General features: G+C 39.9%; 1 protein-coding gene across 3 annotated transcripts in view; it reads left to right on the forward strand.

Annotated features, from left to right (window-relative positions):
• whrnb (whirlin b) overlaps window positions 1-14,228 on the forward strand; it is a 133,485-nt gene extending 119,257 nt beyond the window's left edge. For 2 of the 3 annotated variants that reach the window (XM_005472908.4, XM_005472909.4), the window contains 3 exons: window positions 4,802-4,977; window positions 6,251-6,379; window positions 12,236-14,228. In XM_005472908.4, the coding sequence (XP_005472965.1) occupies window positions 4,802-4,977; window positions 6,251-6,379; window positions 12,236-12,412 (482 nt within the window). In that variant the 3' untranslated portion in view covers window positions 12,413-14,228. The remainder of the gene's footprint in view (window positions 1-4,801; window positions 4,978-6,250; window positions 6,380-12,235) is intronic. The other variant, XM_025896930.1, reaches the window with a different exon arrangement.
• The last annotated feature ends 7,109 nt before the right edge of the window (window positions 14,229-21,337 follow it).

Raw genomic sequence — 21,337 nt, forward strand, 5'->3', positions numbered from 1 at the left:
CTTTTTATCTGATTTAGTGCTCAGCTCAGATAAAATAATTATTGCGGGTGATTTTAACATTCATGTACATTCTAAAAATTACAGCCTCAACACTGCATTTAATCTGTTATTATACTCAACTGGCTTCTTTCAAAATGTAAAAGAACCCACCCACTACTTTACTCACACTCTAGATTCTGTATTGTGAAGCACTTTGTGATTTTTATCTTTGAAAAATGCTATATAAATACATTTTACATACTTAGTTACTTACTTAGATCTGGGCATAAAAATATGGCATGCAAACTGAGCATTTTAACGGTTTTTCCTGAAAACCTTCTTTTGTCAGATAATTTCGTAATAACATTTACATTTACAATATTGGATTACACAGTAGTGGGGAATAGATTTCATCACAGTAGATGTCTTTCTGAAAGTGCTGTAACTAAGCTTAAGGCTATATCCAGTGTTATCTACTTCAGTGCCTTGTACTAAGTGCAGAGTAGCTACCTGCACATTACTCCCACAGAGGTCGATTATCTTATTTTTATTTCTTCACTGTGTACAGCTCTACTGGATACTGTAGCTCCTCTGAAAAAGCCTCAAATCAGAAGTACTTGACACCCTTGTATAACTGCCAAACACGGAACTTAAAGCAGGTAAATCGTAAGATGGAGAGGGTATGGTGTGTCAATAAATTAGAAAATCTGGGACTCTCCACCATTTGACCCTAGAACTGAAGAAGCTTCTCGGATGAGAGGTGAAACATCTTTAAGCAACTTAAAGAAGTCCAGATCCTTTTCTTTCCAAGCTCCTTAGACAAATTAGAAAATCATCATTTAGCCTGGAGAAATAGTTTGCTGCTTTATAAGAAAGCCCTCCGCAAAGCCAGAACATCTTACTATTCATCACTGATTGAAGACAATAAGAACAACCCCAGGTTTCTCTTCAGCACTGTAGCCAGGCTGACAAACAGTTAGAGCTCTGTTGAGCCAACCATTCCTCTAGCATTAACTAGTAATGACTTCATGAACTTCTTCACGAATAAAATTTTAACCATTAGAACAAAATAACCCATTATAATCTCACAGATTATTCATAATCTACAGCTACTTTCAGTACCCATTATATTTTTTTAGACTCTTTTTCTGCAATTTATATTTCTGAGTTAACTTCAGTAATTACTTTCTCCAAACCAAGCACAATGTGACTTTGATCCTATCTTTATTAACTGACTATGTACCACAGGCCTTCAAGCCTGGTAATAGTTAAACCATTACTTTAAAGGCCATCACTTGACCCAGCTGTTTTAGGTAATCACAGGCCAATCTCCAAACTTTTATCTCAAAATATTTGGAAGAGTAAAACAGCTAACTGATCACATGATAATATGATAAGTCAGGTTTCAGAGCTCATCACAGCACAGAAACAGCTTTAGTGAAGGTTACAAATGATCTTCTTATGGCCTCTGACAGTGGACTCATCTCTGTGCTTGTCCTGCTAGACCTCAGTGCAGCGTTTGATACTGTTAACCATAATATCCTATTAGAGCGATTAGAACATGCTGTAGGTATTACAGGTACTGTGCTGCAGTGGTTTGTATCATATCTATCTAATAGACTCCAATTTGTACATGTAAATGGAGAGTCCTCTTCACACGCTGAGGTTAATTATGGAGTTCCACAGGGTTCAGTGCTAGGACCAATTCTGTTTACATTATACATGCTTCCCTTAGGCAGCATCATCAGAAGACATAGTATACATTTTCACTGCTATGCTGATGACACCCAGCTCTATCTGTCCATGAAGCCAGATAACACACACCAAATTCAGATAAAACTGGAGTTATTGTACTGGGCCCTAAACATTGTAGAAACATAGTGTCTAACCATATACTTGACAAGATCTTGGAGTAGTTTTTGACCAGAATATGTCACGTCAATATCAAAGAAATATGTGAGCCTGCTTTCTTCTAATATCTCTGAAATTAGAAACATCCTGTCTCAAAGTGACGCTGACAAACTAATTGTGTGGATGCCCTCAAAGGCATCCACACTATTGAGTTCCTGTTTCTCTTTATTGTGTGGATGCCCTCAAAGGCGTCCACACTATTGAGTTCCTGTTTCTCTTTATTGTGTGGACTATTGAGTTCCTGTTTCTCTTTATTGTGTGGACTATTGAGTTCCTGTTTCTCTTTATTCTTTATCTTTTCTTCAGCTTCAAGTTGCTTCCGTACATTTTTTGGCACTTAACTACTCCCACAGTTTTTATCTGATTTTCACCATTCAAACTTTAAAAAATTCTGCTCTTTCTGCTTATTGCAGCTATGACTTTTGGTGCTCATAACTTTTATACTTTTTGAGATATTGAATTTTTTAAGCAATATTTTTTGCCCATTTCTGCCACATTATCAGTGGGGTCACTAGTTTTCCTTGCCGGTTTGAGCTGTGTTTTAGCTCAGTGAGATAAGCAGCCGTTCTCAGACTGGGAGGCTGGGGTTCAAATCCCGCTTATGGCAACATTTCTTTCAGTTAACAGTTAAACTTTTTCAACTCTTTTCAACACAAATTTCTGCTTTTTCACCCCTTTCAGCAAAATTTCCAGTTTTTTCACCACTTTTCAGCACAAATCCCAGCTTTTTCAGCTATTTTCAACAAAAACATCTTTTCAGCAGAATTCTGAAAAGAGTTCTGCAGAACTCTTTTCAGCAGAAATTCTGCTGATTGAACTCTGAATTTCAATTTTCAGAATTTTCACCTCTTTTCAGCCCAAATTCTGCTTATTCACCTCTTCTGCAAAATTTTCAGCCTTTTCACCTCTTATTAGCACAAATCTCAGCTGTTTTCAGAAGAAACCTCTTTTGAGCAGAAATTCTGCTGATTCATCTCTTTTCAGCAGAATTTTCTGCTTCTTTTCCTATTTTCAGCAGAAATTCTGCTGAGTTACCTCTTTTCTGCAAAGTTTTCAACCATTTCACCTCATATCAGCATAATTCTCAGCAGCTTCTGCTCATTTCAGCAGAATTGTCAGTCTCTCCATCTCGTTTCTTGAGAGAATGAGTTTGACTCAGTGAGATGACTAGCTCCCTTGAGACCAGGAGGGCCAGGTTCGAATCCTGCACAGGGCAACATTTTTTTTTTCACCACTTTTCAGCAAAAATGTCTCTGTCTTTACCCCTTTTCAATAGAATTTTTTGCTTTTCACCACTTTTCAGCAAAAAATTTCTCCTTCTTCACCTGTTTTCAGCTGAATTTTCAGTTTCTTCACCACCATACAACTTTTTGCAACTTTTCATCTTTTTCATCTTTTCAGCAGACAGCTTCAACATTAAGGCATCCACACAGCATTTTCGCAGGAAATGCAAATTTTTCTAGTTCCTATTACTTCTAGGCGGGACTACTGTAATATATCATTATCAGGATGTCCCAAAAACTCCCTGAAAAGCCTTCAGTTAATCCAAAATGCTGCAGCAAGAGTCCTGACAGGGACTAGAAAGAGAGAGCAGATTTCTCCTGTTTTGGCTTCCCTTCATTGGCTTCCTGTTAAATCCAGAATTGAATTCAAAATCCTGCTCCTCACATACAAGGTCTTAAATAATCAGGCCCCATCTTATCTTAATGACCTTGTAGTACCATATCACCCTATTAGAGCACTTCGCTCTCACACTGCAGGCTTACTTGTTGTTCCTAGAGTATTTAAAAGTAGAATGGGAGGCAGAGCCTTCAGTTTTCAGGCCCCTCTTCTGTGGAACCAGCTTCCAGTTTGGATTCAGGAGACAGACACTATCTCTACTTTTAAGATTAGGCTTCAAACTTTCCTTTTTGCTAAAGCATATAGTTAGGGCTGGATCAGGTGACCCTGAATCCTCCCTTAGTTATGCTGCAATAGACGTAGGCTGCCGGGGATTCCCATGATGCACTGGGTGTTTCTTCTTCAGTCACCTTTCTAATTCAGTGTTAATAGACCTCTCTGCACTGAGTCATACTTGTTATTATTCTCTGGCTTGTTCATGTTGTGAACATCTTCATGTTCTGGTTCATGTTTATACTTCTTAGCTTGTCTCATGTTCCTGCTCCACAGCATGTTCTTAGTTGTCATAGCCAATTCTAGTTTTCTCCAGGTTAGAGAGAAACCAAGGTCCCTGACAGTCTGACCTTCTTTAATTAGTTTAGTTTTGCCCTTGTAAAGGAGTTAGTGTACAGCTTGTATAACAGTGTAAATTTGCCGTCACCTCAAAATGGGGCCTGTAAACAAATACCTGTAGCCTGTTCGAGCCAGCCGGGAAGACACAGGGACCATGACAATTAGGCTTAAGACATTCCTGTTTGATAAAGCACAGAGTTAAGGTTGGATCCGGTGATCCTCAATGCTCCATTAGTTCTGTTGGAATTGGTGTAGGCTGCTGGGGGATTCCCATGATGCAGTGAGTGTTTCTTCTTCAGTCACCTTTTTCACTCACTATGTGTTTAGACACCTCTCTGCATATAAACATTAGTTATTATTAATGTCTGGCTCTCTTCCACAGTGTGTCATTGTCCTGTCTTCCTCTCCTGACCCCAACCAATCGTGGCAGATGGCCGCCTCTCCCTGAGCTTGGTTCTGGTGGAGGTTTCTTCCTGTGGAGCTTTTCTTTCCCACTGTCGCCAAAGTGCTTGCTCATGGGGGTCATATGATTGTTGGGGTTTTCTGTTTTCTTTGCGTTATTGTAGGGTCTTTATCTTACAATATAAAGCACCTTGAGGCAACTGTTGTTGTGATTTTTTTCCTATATAAATAAAGTTTAATTAAATTCAATGTATGCTAACTAACCCCTCCCCCCCAGGGGCCACCCTATCACAGTTGTCAGACAGCGGCCAGACTCTGAGTGAGGACAGCGGGGTGGATATAGCAGAGGCAGGAGGCTTCAGTAAGGATGGCAGCCCACGACCTAGCAAAAATCACCGGACCCATCTGGAACAGCCAGGGTTTCATGCACTTTCTCCAGGGATTGGCAGACAAGTGAGGGTTTTCATTACTAAGCAGTCTTTCAGTAGCATATCTTTTAGTGTGTTCAAAACAAGCAAATTAGTACTGGTGTAAACACAGTTTTATGTTTGTGATTTCAGAATTCACTGGATCACCACTTTTGTTGCTTTAATTTTTTTTTTTTTAATCGGTCAAGTTTGCAAACTAACATCACAAGTTCTTACTCAAAAAAATGACAGCAGATATAACAATGTGATTCATTATGGAGTATCCTATAAGATGACATGTCATATCGATATATCACTGTGTGCAAGCCAGTGTTAATTTCATTGACCAAAACATTTTTATCATAGTTTTTGGCAAGAACCTTTTTTTGACAAAAAGAAGATAATGACTAAATAAAACGTAATGCAATAGGACAAAAACTATGAAGAGCTGCATTAGCAACAAATAAAAATAAGATGAAAATATTCTGAACAGATGAGATACAATCAGAGCTAATTTAGTTGTGTAGAAGAAAGGCTTCTACAAAATTGAAATAGCAAAGGCAGATTAAAGTAATCTTCTCGGTGATCGTTTATACAATGGTCTATGATTGTGATCTTAAGACCTGAAGTTACTTTGCGGGCACCTAAACAAAACTCTTAAAAGCTTTATTGAATTTAAAGGAAATACTGTTATTAGCATTAGGCTGGAACATGTGAGGGCATTCCAGTAAGAAAAAAAAGGGAACACAGTAACTTTAGACTTGGACTCATTAACATGTAAATAATGCTCCATTGACACACTCCAGGGCCTGATCAACCCTGGCAGGGCCTCCTTGGAGGAGGGTGTCTAGTGACAATGGCCGAAACACCCGATGAATCCAAGGTCCACTACTGACGATCTGTCCCAAATTTTAATAATTTAGATCAGACCTCTAATCCCTAAACCTAACCAAGGAAAAATGGCAGATTAGCCTGGGTAAAAGAACGAAAGTTGAGGCACACAACGATGTGTGCTGCTGGTAAAGTGTCTGGGCTGCTTTTCCTCATAACAGCCATCCCTCAAGATTTTCTCCATTTAAAGCAATGCATTATCAGGGATTGTAACATCTAGTCCTTTTACTGAATTCACTGCTATGCTGATGACACCCAGCTCTGAATCATCACCTGAAGAAAATGAAATAAGTTGTTCACTATATTGAGATTTTCAGGTTTTTTCAGGTTTTCACCTACAAGCCAGTGGCTAAATTGCATGCAGTAAGATGTTACTTCTTGCTCACAAATATATTTTTCTTAGCTCTCCTTGCTTTGTTTCCCAACAGTCTCCCTTACCTGTGCCAGGGCCTACTGCTGTGCTGGTACGAGTGTTGAAAAATTCGAACACCTTGGGCATCGCAATAGAGGGTGGAGGAAGTACACGCCAACCTTTGCCTCGCATAGTCTCCATTCAGGTAAGAAAGCATTCAAAGGTTTCAAGTAAGTCACTGTTTAAAGTCTTCCAAGCAACAAAATGTTTTGAAACTGCAAAAAAATTTAAAACATTAAATAAACATCCCCTCTCGCCCTTGTGGTTGGTCCATCCTTCAAGCTTGAATCTCGGATGTTGTCCCTGGGATCTGCTGGAGCCCCTCACCGGGCTTGGGAGTCACTGCACTGAGTGCTCTGATTACCACTGTTACCTCCACCCTCTTATCAAGCTTTTCACTGAGCCCTTGATGCTTTTCAAGCTTCTTGTGTTCCTTCTTCCTGACGTTGCTTTCATTTGGTATCACTATGTCCATCACTACGGCTGTCTGCTCTGCTTGTCTACCATCACTATGTCCGGTTGGTTAGCCATCACCATTTTGTCCGTCTGTATCTGGAAGTCCAATAACATCTTGGCTCGGTCATTCTCCACCACCCTTGAGGGCGTCTCCTATTTTGACCTCGGGACTTCCAGGCCATTCGACACAGATGTTTCTGTATACTATGCCGGCCACTTTGTTATGGCGTTCCATGTATGCCCTGTCTGCTAGCATCATGCACCCTGCTGTTATGTGCTGGGTTGTCTCAGGGGCATCTTTACACAGCCTGAAACCTAGATCATCCATAGATGGTTACCAAGACTACGTGAAGTACCCTCAGAAGATCTAGTAGATGATGTGAATTTAGCACTATGGAAGATACCTACCACCACCATTACTGAGACTAACAAGCTGATCTACATCATGGCAGCAGCAATCAGTGAGATGCTTAGCTACAAGTTGAACACCCACAAGGAGCAGTACCCTCCATGGAGAAGGAGACTGGAGGCCAAGATCAAGGTAGAATGGGGGGAGGTTAGCTAACGGAGCTGCAGAAAGGTGCAACAAAGGAGGTGCCCAAGAAGTACAGCAAGCTGTCCATACCTGAGGCCTTGGAAACTGCAAAGCAAAGACTCACAGCCTTGGCCAGCCGCGTAAAGAGATACACCAGAGAAATAGAAGGCAGCAGAATAAACCAGCTGTTCTTCACAGAAGCAGCCAAGGTGTACTCTCAGTGGCAGGGAACAATATGAGAACAGCACCACCAAGGCTGGAGACGAAACAATACTGGAAGAGCATATGGACGCAAGGACGCAACCCATAACAGCAGTGCTGTTTGGCTAGTGAATCTAAGAACAGACCACAGCAACCTCGCTGAACAGGGCCCAGTAATCATCACAGTGGCAGATATCCAAGATGAAGAGTGAAGAGTTGGACAGCACCAGGCCCTGACATGGTTCACCACAGTCACGTTTTGTCACTCATCCAAGTGACTTCTTCAGTCTCAGCTGACTGCCGGTTTCCCCAGCATTATAAACAGTACATTTGCACAATGACTGAAACTAGCACCACTGAATGAACAGTGGGCTGGAGGGTCAGTTCATGATCATTAATATGCAAGTCTAACCATTGATCAACAACCACTGATCAAAGACCACCGATTAATGACCATGAGTACCCTTCACAGAAAGTTGGTGAATGGCTGCAATCACAGCATTGTAAGATGGTGAAAGATGTACCAGAGGTGTGGACTCGAGTCACATGACTTGGACTCGAGTCAGACTCGAGTCATTAATTTTATGACTTTAGACTTGACTTGAAAAAAGGTTGTAAGACTTGTGACTTGACTTGGACTTTTACACCAGTGACTTGGGACTTGAATTGGACTTGAACCTGTTTACTTGAAAAGACTTGATATTTTACCCAAATCTAAAATTTAACATACATATTATATAAAAAGTGCGGACCATTAATTCACTTTATTCATTCATTCATTCTTACCACACTCCGTATGTATGTGAGCGTGGGCTGTAGCACAGCCAATCAAATTAACCAGATTTGAAAAAAACAAGAACAAAAACGCTCGAGCCAAAAATGCTTCCAAGAGTAATTTCTTTCGGGTACATAAACTACGAAGTAGTCAACAAAAAACGAAATGCAATATGCAAAACATGCAAGAAGAGAATCACAGACGGAGATGGAACAACTTCCAACTTTGTCCGACATTTGAAGTTGCATAAAGAACGGTAGGTGGTGCTTTTTTTTTTTTTTTGCTACGATGAGACAGCTGACTTAGCTAACTTCATCTTATTAGCAAATGTTCTTCGGGCTACGTTGATGATACTGTTTGGCTTTAACAGGTATGATATGTTTGTCATGCTATTTTAAATCCGGTCCTGCAAGCACATCCAAGAATAACATGCAACTTGTTAGCTCAGAATTGTCGGTGAATGGTGAGCAGGGTCCGTTTCAGAAAGTGGGTTCTGTAGCTGTACTCAGTCTCTCTCCGTCTCCTCCCCATCATTAACCCCGTAGATTTAACCCAGTTTAGACTGACAAATATTTATTTTACCATCACATCACAATTCAAAATCACTGTGTTTAATTTGCAATTAGTGTATGGTCGTGTTTAACTTTTGCATGTCTGAGCCAGGGAAAATTTTTTTTTGGTTAGAAAATCTGGCCCACCTTAGTGTGTAATTGAGTAGTCCTGCTATACATGGCCTTTTTCTTCTGTCATTTATGTCAATACATCAAATAAAATACTTTGATCTTATATTATTAGCTGTTGTTTATTTGCAAAGGTTATTCTCAACAGGGATGCTAGACAAAAACGGCGTTTTCTACAGACAGCCTAGCATACGCTCTCCACTTGCGAGTGAAAAAAGAAAAAGAAAAAACACCCCTTCCCTATTGGTGTTAGAGTTTACCATGTCAGCCAATCAAAAAAATGATAAGGCAACATGTGACATTTGGTTGTTTAGGGAGAAGGGGAAGTTTTTAGGAGTGACACCCGCGACGGAGAGCGGGCGAGCGAAAGAAAGAGAGAGAGAGAGTTTTCATATGTGAGACATTAGTGACGTTTAGCGTGTTTGGAGGCTATAGTTAGTTTGTTGTGTAGTTATTGTTTTGTATTGTGTGTCGGTTAGACTGCTGAATTTCATATTTGATCTAAAAAAGCTCTCAAAGGCAGATTCCAGTGTAAATGCTGTCTCCACATAGAAAACTGGACTGTTGCACCTCCAGTTGTCAGACCTGCAGGGTTTAGGCCTGTGGTGTTCTCCTCTGTCTTATACTGAACACAAACTACATTTTTTGGACTGGCACAAATAATTTGTGTGCCTTCTTATTTGATGCAGCACACCTGATTGTTCTGTAAATAGATTTAAATGGTTATATAAAAAACGCCTGAGGCCTTGGCTGCATTTTTAGGTAAATAGTACCATATAACTTTGTTGTTTGCAAAACTTGTGCATAATTTTTAGAAATGTACAATTTCTATTTGCATTTCAAGTTATGAAAATGATTCGTTAAACATGTAAAAAAATACAACTTTTTTCTACTCGGATTCTGAATTTTTTGTCTGAATTTAGATCAACTGTGCTAATATAGTATACCAAAATGAAAAAAATAACTCAAATTTCAGATATTTGAGGTTGTGCTGTAAATAATGATACCAAACAAGGCAAGAAAAACATATTTTAAAAGTGAAATATAGAAGTAAAATCAAAAGTAGTCAAGAACGGCCAATTATACCCAGGACCCCAGAGGGTTAAAAAAAAGACTTGAAAGGACTTGAAATTCAAAGTTTCGGACTTGGGACTTGACTTGAAAGTTGTCTGTCTTGACTTGCGACTTGACTCTGACTTGCTTGACTTTACTTGAGACTTGACTTGTGACTTGAGGATAAAGACTTGGGACTTACTTGAGACTTGCAAAACAATGACTTGGTCCCACCTCTGAGATGTACCCTTACGCCACCTCCTCGATTCAGAAATGGTCTTTCCCGTTTCACGCAAATGGCCTCTGTCTTCCCCACTCAAACCAGCGTTCCTCCCAGTTTATAAAGCTGGGGAAACCTTCAGTCAGTTGAAACTGAAGAAGTCACTTGGATCAGTTTCTCCCACTGAAAACGCTACGTCCAGATGAACAGAATCAACCTTTTGGGCATTAAGTGAGAAGGTGTGTTTAAACTTTTCACTGGCAATTAATGTCCCTTCACAACAGAATGGAATTCCAGCAGTGATAGGAATGAGCGCAGGAAACCCTGGCGTCTAGATGCAGGTGGTGGAGATCAAGATGGAGGCTTGTATGGATCCTGAGTAATATGGGAGAGGCAGAGATGGGGGGGAGGTGGGATGCACAAAGACATCTTCAAGGTAGACTAACAGATGAACAGTGAGATTTAAAGTATGCAGAGTGGAGGCTGAAGAAGGCAAGGAGAAAGATGATCTGACTGGACCAGTGATGTCAGCAATGAGTTTGAAAGCATGGGAAAGTGGAAGTGTGACACATGAATTAGTCACCAGACACGAGGGAAGCAGACAGATGTGTGATTACAGATCTTCCTTATTTAACTTATGCATAAACTTTTATTTATATTTATAATCCATGAAGCCAGGTAACACACACCAATTAGTTAAACTGCAGGAATGCCTTAAAGACATAAAGACCTGGATGGCCGCTAACTTTCTGCTTCTTAATTCAGATAAAACTGAGGTTATTGTACTCGGCCCTGAAAATCTTAGAAATATGGTATCTAACCAGATTCTTACTCTGGATGGCATTACCTTGGCCTCCAGTAATGCTATGAGGAACCTTGGAGTCATTTTTGACCAGGACATGTCCTTCAATGCACATATTAAACAAATATGTAAGACTGCTTTCTTCGATTTGCGCAACATCTCTAAAGTTAGAAATATCCTGTCTCAGAGTGATGCTGAAAAACTAGTTCATGCATTTATTACTTCCAGGCTGGACTACTGTAATTCTTTATTATCAGGATGTCCTAAAAACTCGCTGAAAAGCCTTCAGCTGATCCAAAATGCTGCAGCAAGAGTCCTGACAGGGACTAGAAAGAGAGAGCATATTTCTCCTGTTTTGGCTTCCCTTCATTGGCTTCCTGTTAAATCCAGAATTGAATTCAAAATCCTGCTCCTCACATACAAGGTCTTAAATAATCAGGCCCCATCTTATCTTAATGACCTTGTAGTACCATATCACCCTATTAGAGCACTTCGCTCTCACACTGCAGGCTTACTTGTTGTTCCTAGAGTATTTAAAAGTAGAATGGGAGGGAGAGCCTTCAGTTTTCAGGCCCCTCTTCTGTGGAACCAGCTTCCAGTTTGGATTCGGGAGACAGACACTATTTCTACTTTCAAGATTAGGCTTAAAACTTTCCTTTTTGTTAAAGCATATAGTTAGGGCTGGACCAGGTGACCCTGAATCCTCCCTTAGTTATGCTGCAATAGACGTAGGCTGCCGGGGATTCCCACGATGCATTGAGTTTTTCCTTTCCAGTCACCTTTCTCACTCACTATGTGTTAATAGACCTCTCTGCATCGAATCATATCTGTTATTAACCTCTGTCTCTCTTCCACAGCATGTCTTTATCCTGTTTTCCTTCTTTCCTTTCCTTCTTTCGCAGCAGATGGCCCCGCCCCTCCCTGAGCCTGGTTCTGCCGGAGGTTTCTTCCTGTTAAAAGGGAGTTTTTCCTTCCCACTGTCGCCAAAGTGCTTGCTCATAGGGGGTCATATGATTGTTGGGTTTTTCTCTGTATGTATTATTGTGCTATCTACTGTACAATATAAAGCGCGTTGAGGGGACTTCTGTTGTGATTTGGCGCTATATAAATAAAATTGAATTGAATTGAATTCTAAATTCAGTCCAAGTGTGTTTCAAGCTGTAGTTGCCTTGGACTGTACTGCAACTTCAAGAACAACAAACAGAAGGTCTGTCCATGAGTGCCTTAATCTTGCTAACATTACTGTCTTTCTATTCTTCTCTCATGCTCCCGCTAACAGAAAGGAGGCTCGGCTCATAACTGCGGCCAGCTAAAAACTGGCCAGGTCATTCTGGAGGTCAATGGCATCCCCTTGCAAGGCCGGGAACACAAAGATGCTGCCAGGATCATTGCTGAAGCCTTCAAGACAAAAGAAAAGGGACACACTGACTTCCTGGTAGTTGAGCCAGGGCTCTAGTATTGGAACTTTGCACTTTATGCAGCTTGGTTTAAGAAAACACTGTTTTACGTGAAAGATGCTAAACTCCATATGGTGTTGTCCTATAATCAAGGCTCATATTTTATTTTCAGGGAAAGGATTATTGGACTTATGTATCAGGTAATTGTTGATTGCACTCTACAGAAATTTGCACAATTTAAACTTAGAAAGGGGTAGTATAATAATAATTGCTATAAATACCAGTGCTATTTGCAGTTGTTTAGTATTTTAATTTTATTTAATTGTGTTTCACTAAAAGAGCTATTAGCACTAATTGATGCTACAGCAAGTAATACTGACAACAGCCAATCATGCCAAAGTGAGTGAACTTGGTCTTTAAGGATTTATATGCTTTTCATTATTTAGATAATCCAGAGAAACACAACTGTTTACAGTCTCTTATGACAAAGAGCAACAGTATTATTGCACTTACCAAGTTAGCATGTAGAACTTCAATACAAGCATACAGTTAAGTCAGATTAATTGCTTAATTAGAAGATCCATTATATGGACTAAAATGTTGGGCCACCTACACATTTTATCTTCAGTAGCTTTTAATACATCTCATTCAACAGTTATAGGCATTGATATGGAGTTGGTCTGTCCTTTGAAGCTATAACAGCATCCACTTTTCTGGGAAACCTCTGCAAGGTTTTTCAGCATGTCTGTGTGAAGTTTTGCCCATTCGTCTAGAATAGCAATTCTGAGATCAGACACTGATGGTGGAAGAGAGGACCTGTCTCACAATCTCCATTCTAGTTCACCCCAACAGTGTTTGATGGGGTTGAGGTAGGGGTTCTGTGCATTGTATGTCAACCAACCATGCATTTATGTACTTTGCATTATGGTAAATGGTGAATGAACTGATTCCTATATAGCGAGGATACTATCTTGTACATATTACACGAATAACTAAAAACAGTTTCATTCTAATAAATATTCTAATAAATAATATAATAACAACACTTTATTATATTATTATAATCCTACTCCACCTTTAATGTAACTCTTTTTTTCACCCAGCTGTATATGTTTGTAGGCCAGGATGTGCCATCCTCACCATGAAACCGTGTCCAAACACATATACTGTAGATATCAGTGAAAATCTTATATGAATCACCATATATGATTATGGTATTCATGTTTATACAGAAAACAGTTTGACCAATTCAGAAAAGCAACTACTTACTGAATGGAGGAACTCGCAGTTTGCCCAGACAGCTGTTGCTGAAAAATACATCATATAAAAATTATATAAAATCACTGGACGTCATCATCAACACAAGTGTACTGCATCACTCCTAATTAGAAATTACAAGAGATTCTGAGAGAAGGATTTATTGCAAAACTGTTGAACTAAAGTGCATTGGCTTTACTGGGGAGACTAACAAAGAGCAAGTTGATTAATATTTATAAAAGATAAAATCATTCCTTTTCTTATCAGTGCTTTGATAAATACTATTAAATATTGAATGATTCTATAATGAAACAGCTACAGAAAAGAGCGATGCTTCTGAAAAAGTAAAAATCGATTCAATGTCTAAGTCTTAAAATGGTTGTGAAAGGTTTTTATTCATTCATCACAGAGTTGAAGGGACTGACTGACTTTTCACGTTTTGACATATATGGTGAAGCTTTTGATTGTTGCTGTGTCTTTTGCACAGTTGAGTCTGTGAGTTGCAGAGAAAACTGCAATATGCAGGATTTTTCTGCTACGTGAATTATACCAAAATGATTGAGTCCATAAATGTCTGGGAACATAGGAAACCAGTTGCTGGACTTTTGGGAGAGAAAACCTGTTCAGACAGCCAATACACAGACGTCTTTTATTATAAACTTAGCATTGTCTTGCTGAAACATGTATCCCCTTCAATAACAAAAGGTCAGTGGCAGCTTGTCTTGCACACTCAGTTTACCATCAAAGACCGGAGGTTTATCCACAATGTGCATGCACAAACAACCAGAAAAAGCCTTCTCAGCTTAACAGGTTTCAGTGTTTGTTAAGGAGACACTTACACACCTGTGAAATCAAGAAACACTTCAGTTTAAAAATGGGATCCAAGGCAAGAGCAGCTTTCAGCAACAACAGTCAGTTGCAACTAGAAAATGGTAGTAATGTGAACAATGGAAGCAAACAGACAAGGAGCAATTGTGAAACATGAAAGGTTTCGCTTTCACTTTGGTACATACAGTGGCTTGCAAAAGTATTCGGCCCCCTTGAACTTTCCCACATTTTGTCACATTACAGCCACAAACATGAATCAGTTTTATTGGAATTCCAGGTGAAAGACCAATACAAAGTGGTGTGCATGTGAGAAGTGGAACGAAAATCATACATGATTCCAAACATTTTTTACAAATAAATAACTGCAATGTGGGATGTGCGTAATTATTCAGCCCCCTTTGGTCTGAGTGCAGCCAGTTGCCCATAGACATTACCTGATGAGTGCTAATGACTAAATAGAGTGCACCTGTGTGTAATCTAATGTCAGTACAAATACAGCTGCTCTGTGACGGCCTCAGAGGTTGTCTAAGAGAATATTGGGAGCAACAACACCATGAAATCCAAAGAACACACCAGACAGGTCAGGGATAAAGTTATTGAGAAATGTAAAGCAGGCTTAGGCTACAAAAAGATTTCGCAAGCCTTGAACATCCCACGGAGCACTGTTCAAGTGATCATTCAGAAATGGAAGGAGTATGGCACAACTGTAAACCTACCAAGACAAGGCCGTCCACCTAAACTCACAGGCCGAACAAGGAGAGCGCTGATCAGAAATGCAGCCAAGAGGCCCATGGTGACTCTGGACGAGCTGCAGAGATCTACAGCTCAGGTGGGGGAATCTGTCCATAGGACAACTATTAGTCGTGCACTGCACAAAGTTGGCCTTTATGGAAGAGTGGCAAGAAGAAAGCCATTGTTAACAGAAAACCATAAGAAGTCCTGTTTGCAGTTTGCCACAAGCCATGTGGGGGACACAGCAAACATGTGGAAGAAGGTGCTCTGGTCAGATCAGACCAAAATGGAACTTTTTGGCCAAAATGCAAAACGCTATGTGTGGCGGAAAACTAACACTGCACATCACTCTGGACACACCATCCCCACTGTCAAATATGGTGGTGGCAGCATCATGCTCTGGGGGTGCTTCTCTTCAGCAGGGACAGGGAAGTTGGTCAGAGTTGATGGGAAGATGGATGGAGCCAAATACAGGGCAATCTTGGAAGAAAACCTCTTGGAGTCTGCAAAAGACTTGAGACTGGAGCAGAGGTTCACCTTCCAGCAGGACAACGACCCTAAACATAAAGCCAGGGCAACAATGGAATGGTTTAAAACAAAACATATCCATGTGTTAGAATGGCCCAGTCAAAGTCCAGATCTAAATCCAATCGAGAATCTGTGGCAAGATCTGAAAACTGCTGTTCACAAACGCTGTCCATCTAATCTGACTGAGCTGGAGCTGTTTTGCAAAGAAGAACGGGCAAGAATTTCAGTCTCTAGATGTGCAAAGCTGGTAGAGACATACCCTAAAAGACTGGCAGCTGGAATTGCAGCAAAAGGTGGTTCTACAAAGTATTGACTCAGGGGGCTGAATAATTACGCACACCCCACTTTTCAGTCATTTATTTTTAAAAAATGTTTGGAATCATGTATGATTTTCGTTCCACTTCTCACGTGTACACCACTTTGTATTGATCTCTCACGTGGAATTCCAATAAAACTGATTCATGTTTGTGGCTGTAATGTGACAAAATGTGGAAAAGTTCAAGGGGGCCAAATACTTTTGCAAGCCACTGTAGATGCCTGTTCTTCAGATCTGGTCTTGACCTGATGGAAAGCCATTGTTTTAAAGATTTAAGATTCTATTCTGAATAAAATAGGGGTTTATGAGATTTGCCCATCATTGCAAAATCATGACCTAACTTTAAAACTTGCTAGACACAAAATGACTTTATGTTATGTCCCGATCTAATAAAAAATGAAATCGGAAAGAATTAAGAAAAGGTAACTCATAAATTCTTTGCTCCAACCCTCCAAACAAGCACCACATATCCCAGTTGTTTTCTTGGCTTGGTCTGGTTTTGCTGCCATCATGGATGTGTGTGTGTGGGTTGAAACCAAAATAAACTGAGAGCAAACTGTGTCTCAGTTCAAGTATATTGACTTTATACTGTTTTTTTTAAAGACATTTTACACAGTGTTCAACCTTTTTAGAAAAAGGTGATTGTGGCTGATTTTCCTGTAAAAGATCTGCCGTTTACTATTGTTACTATTGTTACTATTGTTACTTGACCTTAGGGGAGGAGGAATGCTTGACTTGAAAATGTCCATATTATTATTATTATCATTATTATTATTATTATCATTATTATTATTATTATTACTATTATTATCCCAGAGATTGCCAAAGGTGAGAAAAGAGGATAAATGCCCTATACAGTAGTGGCATTCAGACAGCATTCAAATAGGAAAGCTTTCATATTGGTTACATTCTTACCTTTTATAGACTCTAAGTCTCTCAGTTGCAAAAATCATTCAACCAATTGATTGATGAGTCAACAGGAACTTTCAGTTTTCATTATAAATTTAGCTGACACGAACAATACATCGTAGTCGGTAGTTTTAGTGCAGTGGTTGTAAACCTCTGTTGTAGAAAAAAGTAGAGGACTCAGTCAGATCTGGGACTTTGCTATGTTCTATTTAAAGTGTTTATTAATTCCATAAGACATGCTGGTCTTGGCCAGTGCTATTTATTATGGCTTTATTGTATTTTCGTAATCTTATTATCCCATCAAAGTAGTATAGTGATAAGATCTGCTGCAAATGTAGGGTTTGAATGTCTGGATTTATCAATGAAGTGTTGATTAGAATACTGTGCAATTTGAATAACATATAAAAATCGTGTTTTTGTTTGCTTGTTTTTAATCATGAGCGCAAACTATTCAGGCAATATATATATGTTGTCAGAAAAGACTTCACATATATTTATGAAGGTGTATATGGAGTAAGTGGTGAAAGGATAAAGGAGTTATGTACTCAATTATGTCATTACTTTGTGGCTGATGTAACTGCTAACATCCCTTCTAAGTTTTCTTGCCCTTGTCCAATCACAGCTTGGGTCATCATCAATAACTATTTAAAACAATTCACTTGTTTTTGTCTAGAAGGGATCTTGCAGTATTCTTTGTGAAAATGATTGAAATATTCTTAAATTATCTCGAAGACTCCATAAATAAGCACTGTAATAAAATATACACCCTATTTACTTAATAAAATTAAGGCAACAGACTAAAAGCTGTCATGGTCCTGGGTCTTTGGCCCAGTTGTTGTGTTTGTTATGGTTTATGCTCTCTCTCTCTTGTCTCTTGACCTCAGTCTTCCATAGTCACATCTCTGTGTCTTTCAGCCTTCCCAGTCATGTACCCATGTCTGTCTGTGTTCTCCCCAGCTCCTGTGTCAAGAACATGTATCTCAGTCTTGGTCTCAGTGCTTGTACTTCCTGTTTTATTCTGATAGTCTTCTATTTCATGTGTATTATGTTCAGTTTTCTGATTAGTGTCAGCTACGTTTCCCTCTGTTCTCTGTCACGCTGTCTGTGATTGTAGGTGGTGTCTCTGTTTGTCTGTTTTCCTTCACATCAGTGAGTCACTTTACTTACTTACTTTAAAACTAAATATGTTCTCTAAAACAGTGGACAGATCCACAGACCCATGACGCCCTTACCCACTTAGCTAGCAGCTAATGACAAGCACACGTCAATGCTTAATGCCTAGTGGGTCTAAGAGCAGTCATCACATCACAACCATCACAACAGCAGACAGTTGGACAGCATGAGCATCTGGCAGCACAAATTAACTAACTGCTAATCGACAGACACCCAGAATGGCTAGCTGAAGGCCAGACAGTCCTGATCTCCAAGAATCCCCAGAAGATACAGGTACCATCCAGCTACCAGCCCATAACCTGCCTCAGTACCATATCAGGCATCACCACTGCTATGCAGATGACACGCAGCTCTATCTATCCATGAAGCCAGGTAACACACACCAATTAGTTAAACTGCAGGAATGTCTTAAAGACATAAAGACCTGGATGGCCGCTAACTTTCTGCTTCTTAATTCAGATAAAACTGAGGTTATTGTACTCGGCCCTGAAAATCTTAGAAATATGGTATCTAAGCAGATTCTTACTCTGGATGGCATTACCTTGGCCTCCAGTAACACTGTGAGAAACCTTGGAGTCATTTTTGACCAGGACATGTCCTTCAACGCACATATTAAACAAATATGTAAGACTGCTTTCTTCCATTTGCGCAACATCTCTAAAATTAGAAATATCCTGTCTCAGAGTGATGCTGAAAAACTAGTTCATGCATTTATTACTTCCAGGCTGGACTACTGTAATTCACTATTATCGGGATGTCCTAAAAACTCGCTGAAAAGCCTTCAGCTAATCCAAAATGCTGCAGCAAGAGTACTGACAGGGACTAGAAAGAGAGAGCATATTTCTCCTGTTTTGGCTTCCCTTCATTGGCTTCCTGTTAAATCCAGAATTGAATTCAAAATCCTGCTCCTCACATACAAGGTCTTAAATAATCAGGCCCCATCTTATCTTAATGACCTTGTAGTACCATATCACCCTATTAGAGCACTTCGCTCTTGCACTGCAGGCCTACTTGTTGTTCCTAGAGTATTTAAAAGTAGAATGGGAGGCAGAGCCTTCAGTTTTCAGGCCCCTCTTCTGTGGAACCAACTTCCAGTTTGGATTCGGGAGACAGACACTATCTCTACTTTCAAGATTAGGCTTAAAACTTTCCTTTTTGCTAAAGCATATAGTTAGGGCTGGACCAGGTGACCCTGAATCCTCCCTTAGTTATGCTGCAATAGACGTAGGCTGCCGGGGATTCCCATGATGCATTGAGTTTTTCCCTTCCAGTCACCTTTCTCACTCACTATGTGCTAATAGACCTCTCTGCATCGAATCATATCTGTTATTAATCTCTGTCTCTCTTCCACAGCATGTCTTTCATCCTGTTTTCCTTCTTTCACCCCAACCGGTCGCAGCAGATGGCCGCCCCTCCCTGAGCCTGGTTCTGCCGGAGGTTTCTTCCTGTTAAAAGGGAGTTTTTCCTTCCCACTGTCGCCAAAGTGCTTGCTCATAGGGGGTCATATGATTGTTGGGTTTTTCTCTGTATTTATTATTGTGCTATCTACTGTACAATATAAAGCGCCTTGAGGCGACTTTTGTTGTGATTTGGCGCTATATAAATAAAATTGAATTGAATTGAATTGAATCATAGCACCTAAGATGAACAGGCACATGGCGAAATTCATGGAAAATGAATTGGCAAAAAACGAACAGCAAAGATATTGCGCAGGACCCTCAAGCTCCCTGGCAGAGGACTGAGCCTAAAAGGATAGACTGCCCGCAGAGGCGAGACGGGATTTTATACTGTAGTGTTCTTGTGCAAAGGTGTACTAACTCTGACTAAACACAGAGTTAAACCACTGCTAATGACGAGAGGGAGCATTGTAGAAATGCTGACTATTTAGTGCTTGACTTCCTCATTAACATGGTAGGGTGGAAATTGTAAACAGAATGGAATATGTAGTGTCTGTGTCCTTCAATAAAACTTGCAGTACTAATTTAGCCTAATAACATTCTACAATACAAAATATCTTGACTGCATCTAATTATAAGCACTGCATTCAACTTACATTCAGTATAAGCAGCCGGACACAAACCAACAGCTATAAATTTCAAATTGACCACTTTTACCAAAATAACTTTTGATACATCTTTAACAGCATGACTAGCACCTTATAATCAACTTATGACATAGCTTCAACCAAGCTTCGTAGTGTATGTCAACAGGTTAGATTCTCTAATTGCATGCATGACCCATGCCTGTTGCAGATCCTAGGTTACTAAACAGGAAGTGAGTCCCAACTCAGTTTACATTTTTCAAATTAAAAGTCTTCAACTATGCTGTACCTACAAGTAACTAAAAACAGTAGCAACATTACAATATTTAAGAAAATGCCATAAAGGCAACACAGGCAACCTGCCCGACCTTTGTGAGGTCACTAAAATTTTGGAATCACCAAATTATTAGTTATTAGTCTATAGATCAATCTTTAGGCAGAAGCAAAAAGAACATCTGCTATAGGTCTGAGATATAATTTTGGCTGCCTTGCTCTGCCTTAGTGACCTCAACCTTTCCTACATATCCATCCATCCATGTCCTGGGACTGTTGCAGTGATTCTTGCCATTGGCCAGTAATCGTGAGAAGTTTGCTTGTCTTTAAGTAGAAAATGGTCTCCAACTTCTTTCTGCCAGGCATTGTCCATTTCTGTCATTGTTGGAAAGATGTTAAGTATTCTCATCGATAGCGAGTCCAAAACTGATTCACCAGTGCTTGTACTTGTCTTTTCTGGACAGACATAAGTGGACAGGCATGGATAATGGCTGTAACCTCTGCCATTAGAGTGCACAGTGCACTCCAATGATGCCAAGGACATGTTTGGCTGAAGCAATAGTGTCCAAAATTCTTCTCGTAATGCCAATAATATGCTCTCATGAACCTCCCATATGAGAGGCATGAGGCACGTAAAATTCCCAGACACATCCTTGTTCATTGAGGTATTTCTTCATCACGTTATCTGTTCTGAGCTCCTTGCAAGCTTCAATAGAGTTGGTGTCACAATCAGATCTAAGCTGTTTGGCAGGCCCTCTCAGTGCAAAAAACTGCCTCAGAGCATTTATGCAGCTAGATGTGTTTAGAGACTTTATTCAATTCGATATGCACAGTCCTTGAACTCATGCAGCTGAGGAGAATAGCTCATCGTTTTCCCTTCGAGTGCCCTTTCTCAAGTGGGTCTGGTCGTCACAGATGGCTTAGAAG

This window comes from Oreochromis niloticus, linkage group LG12 (genome assembly GCF_001858045.2).
Source record: "Oreochromis niloticus isolate F11D_XX linkage group LG12, O_niloticus_UMD_NMBU, whole genome shotgun sequence".
Lineage (NCBI taxonomy): Eukaryota > Metazoa > Chordata > Actinopteri > Cichliformes > Cichlidae > Oreochromis > Oreochromis niloticus.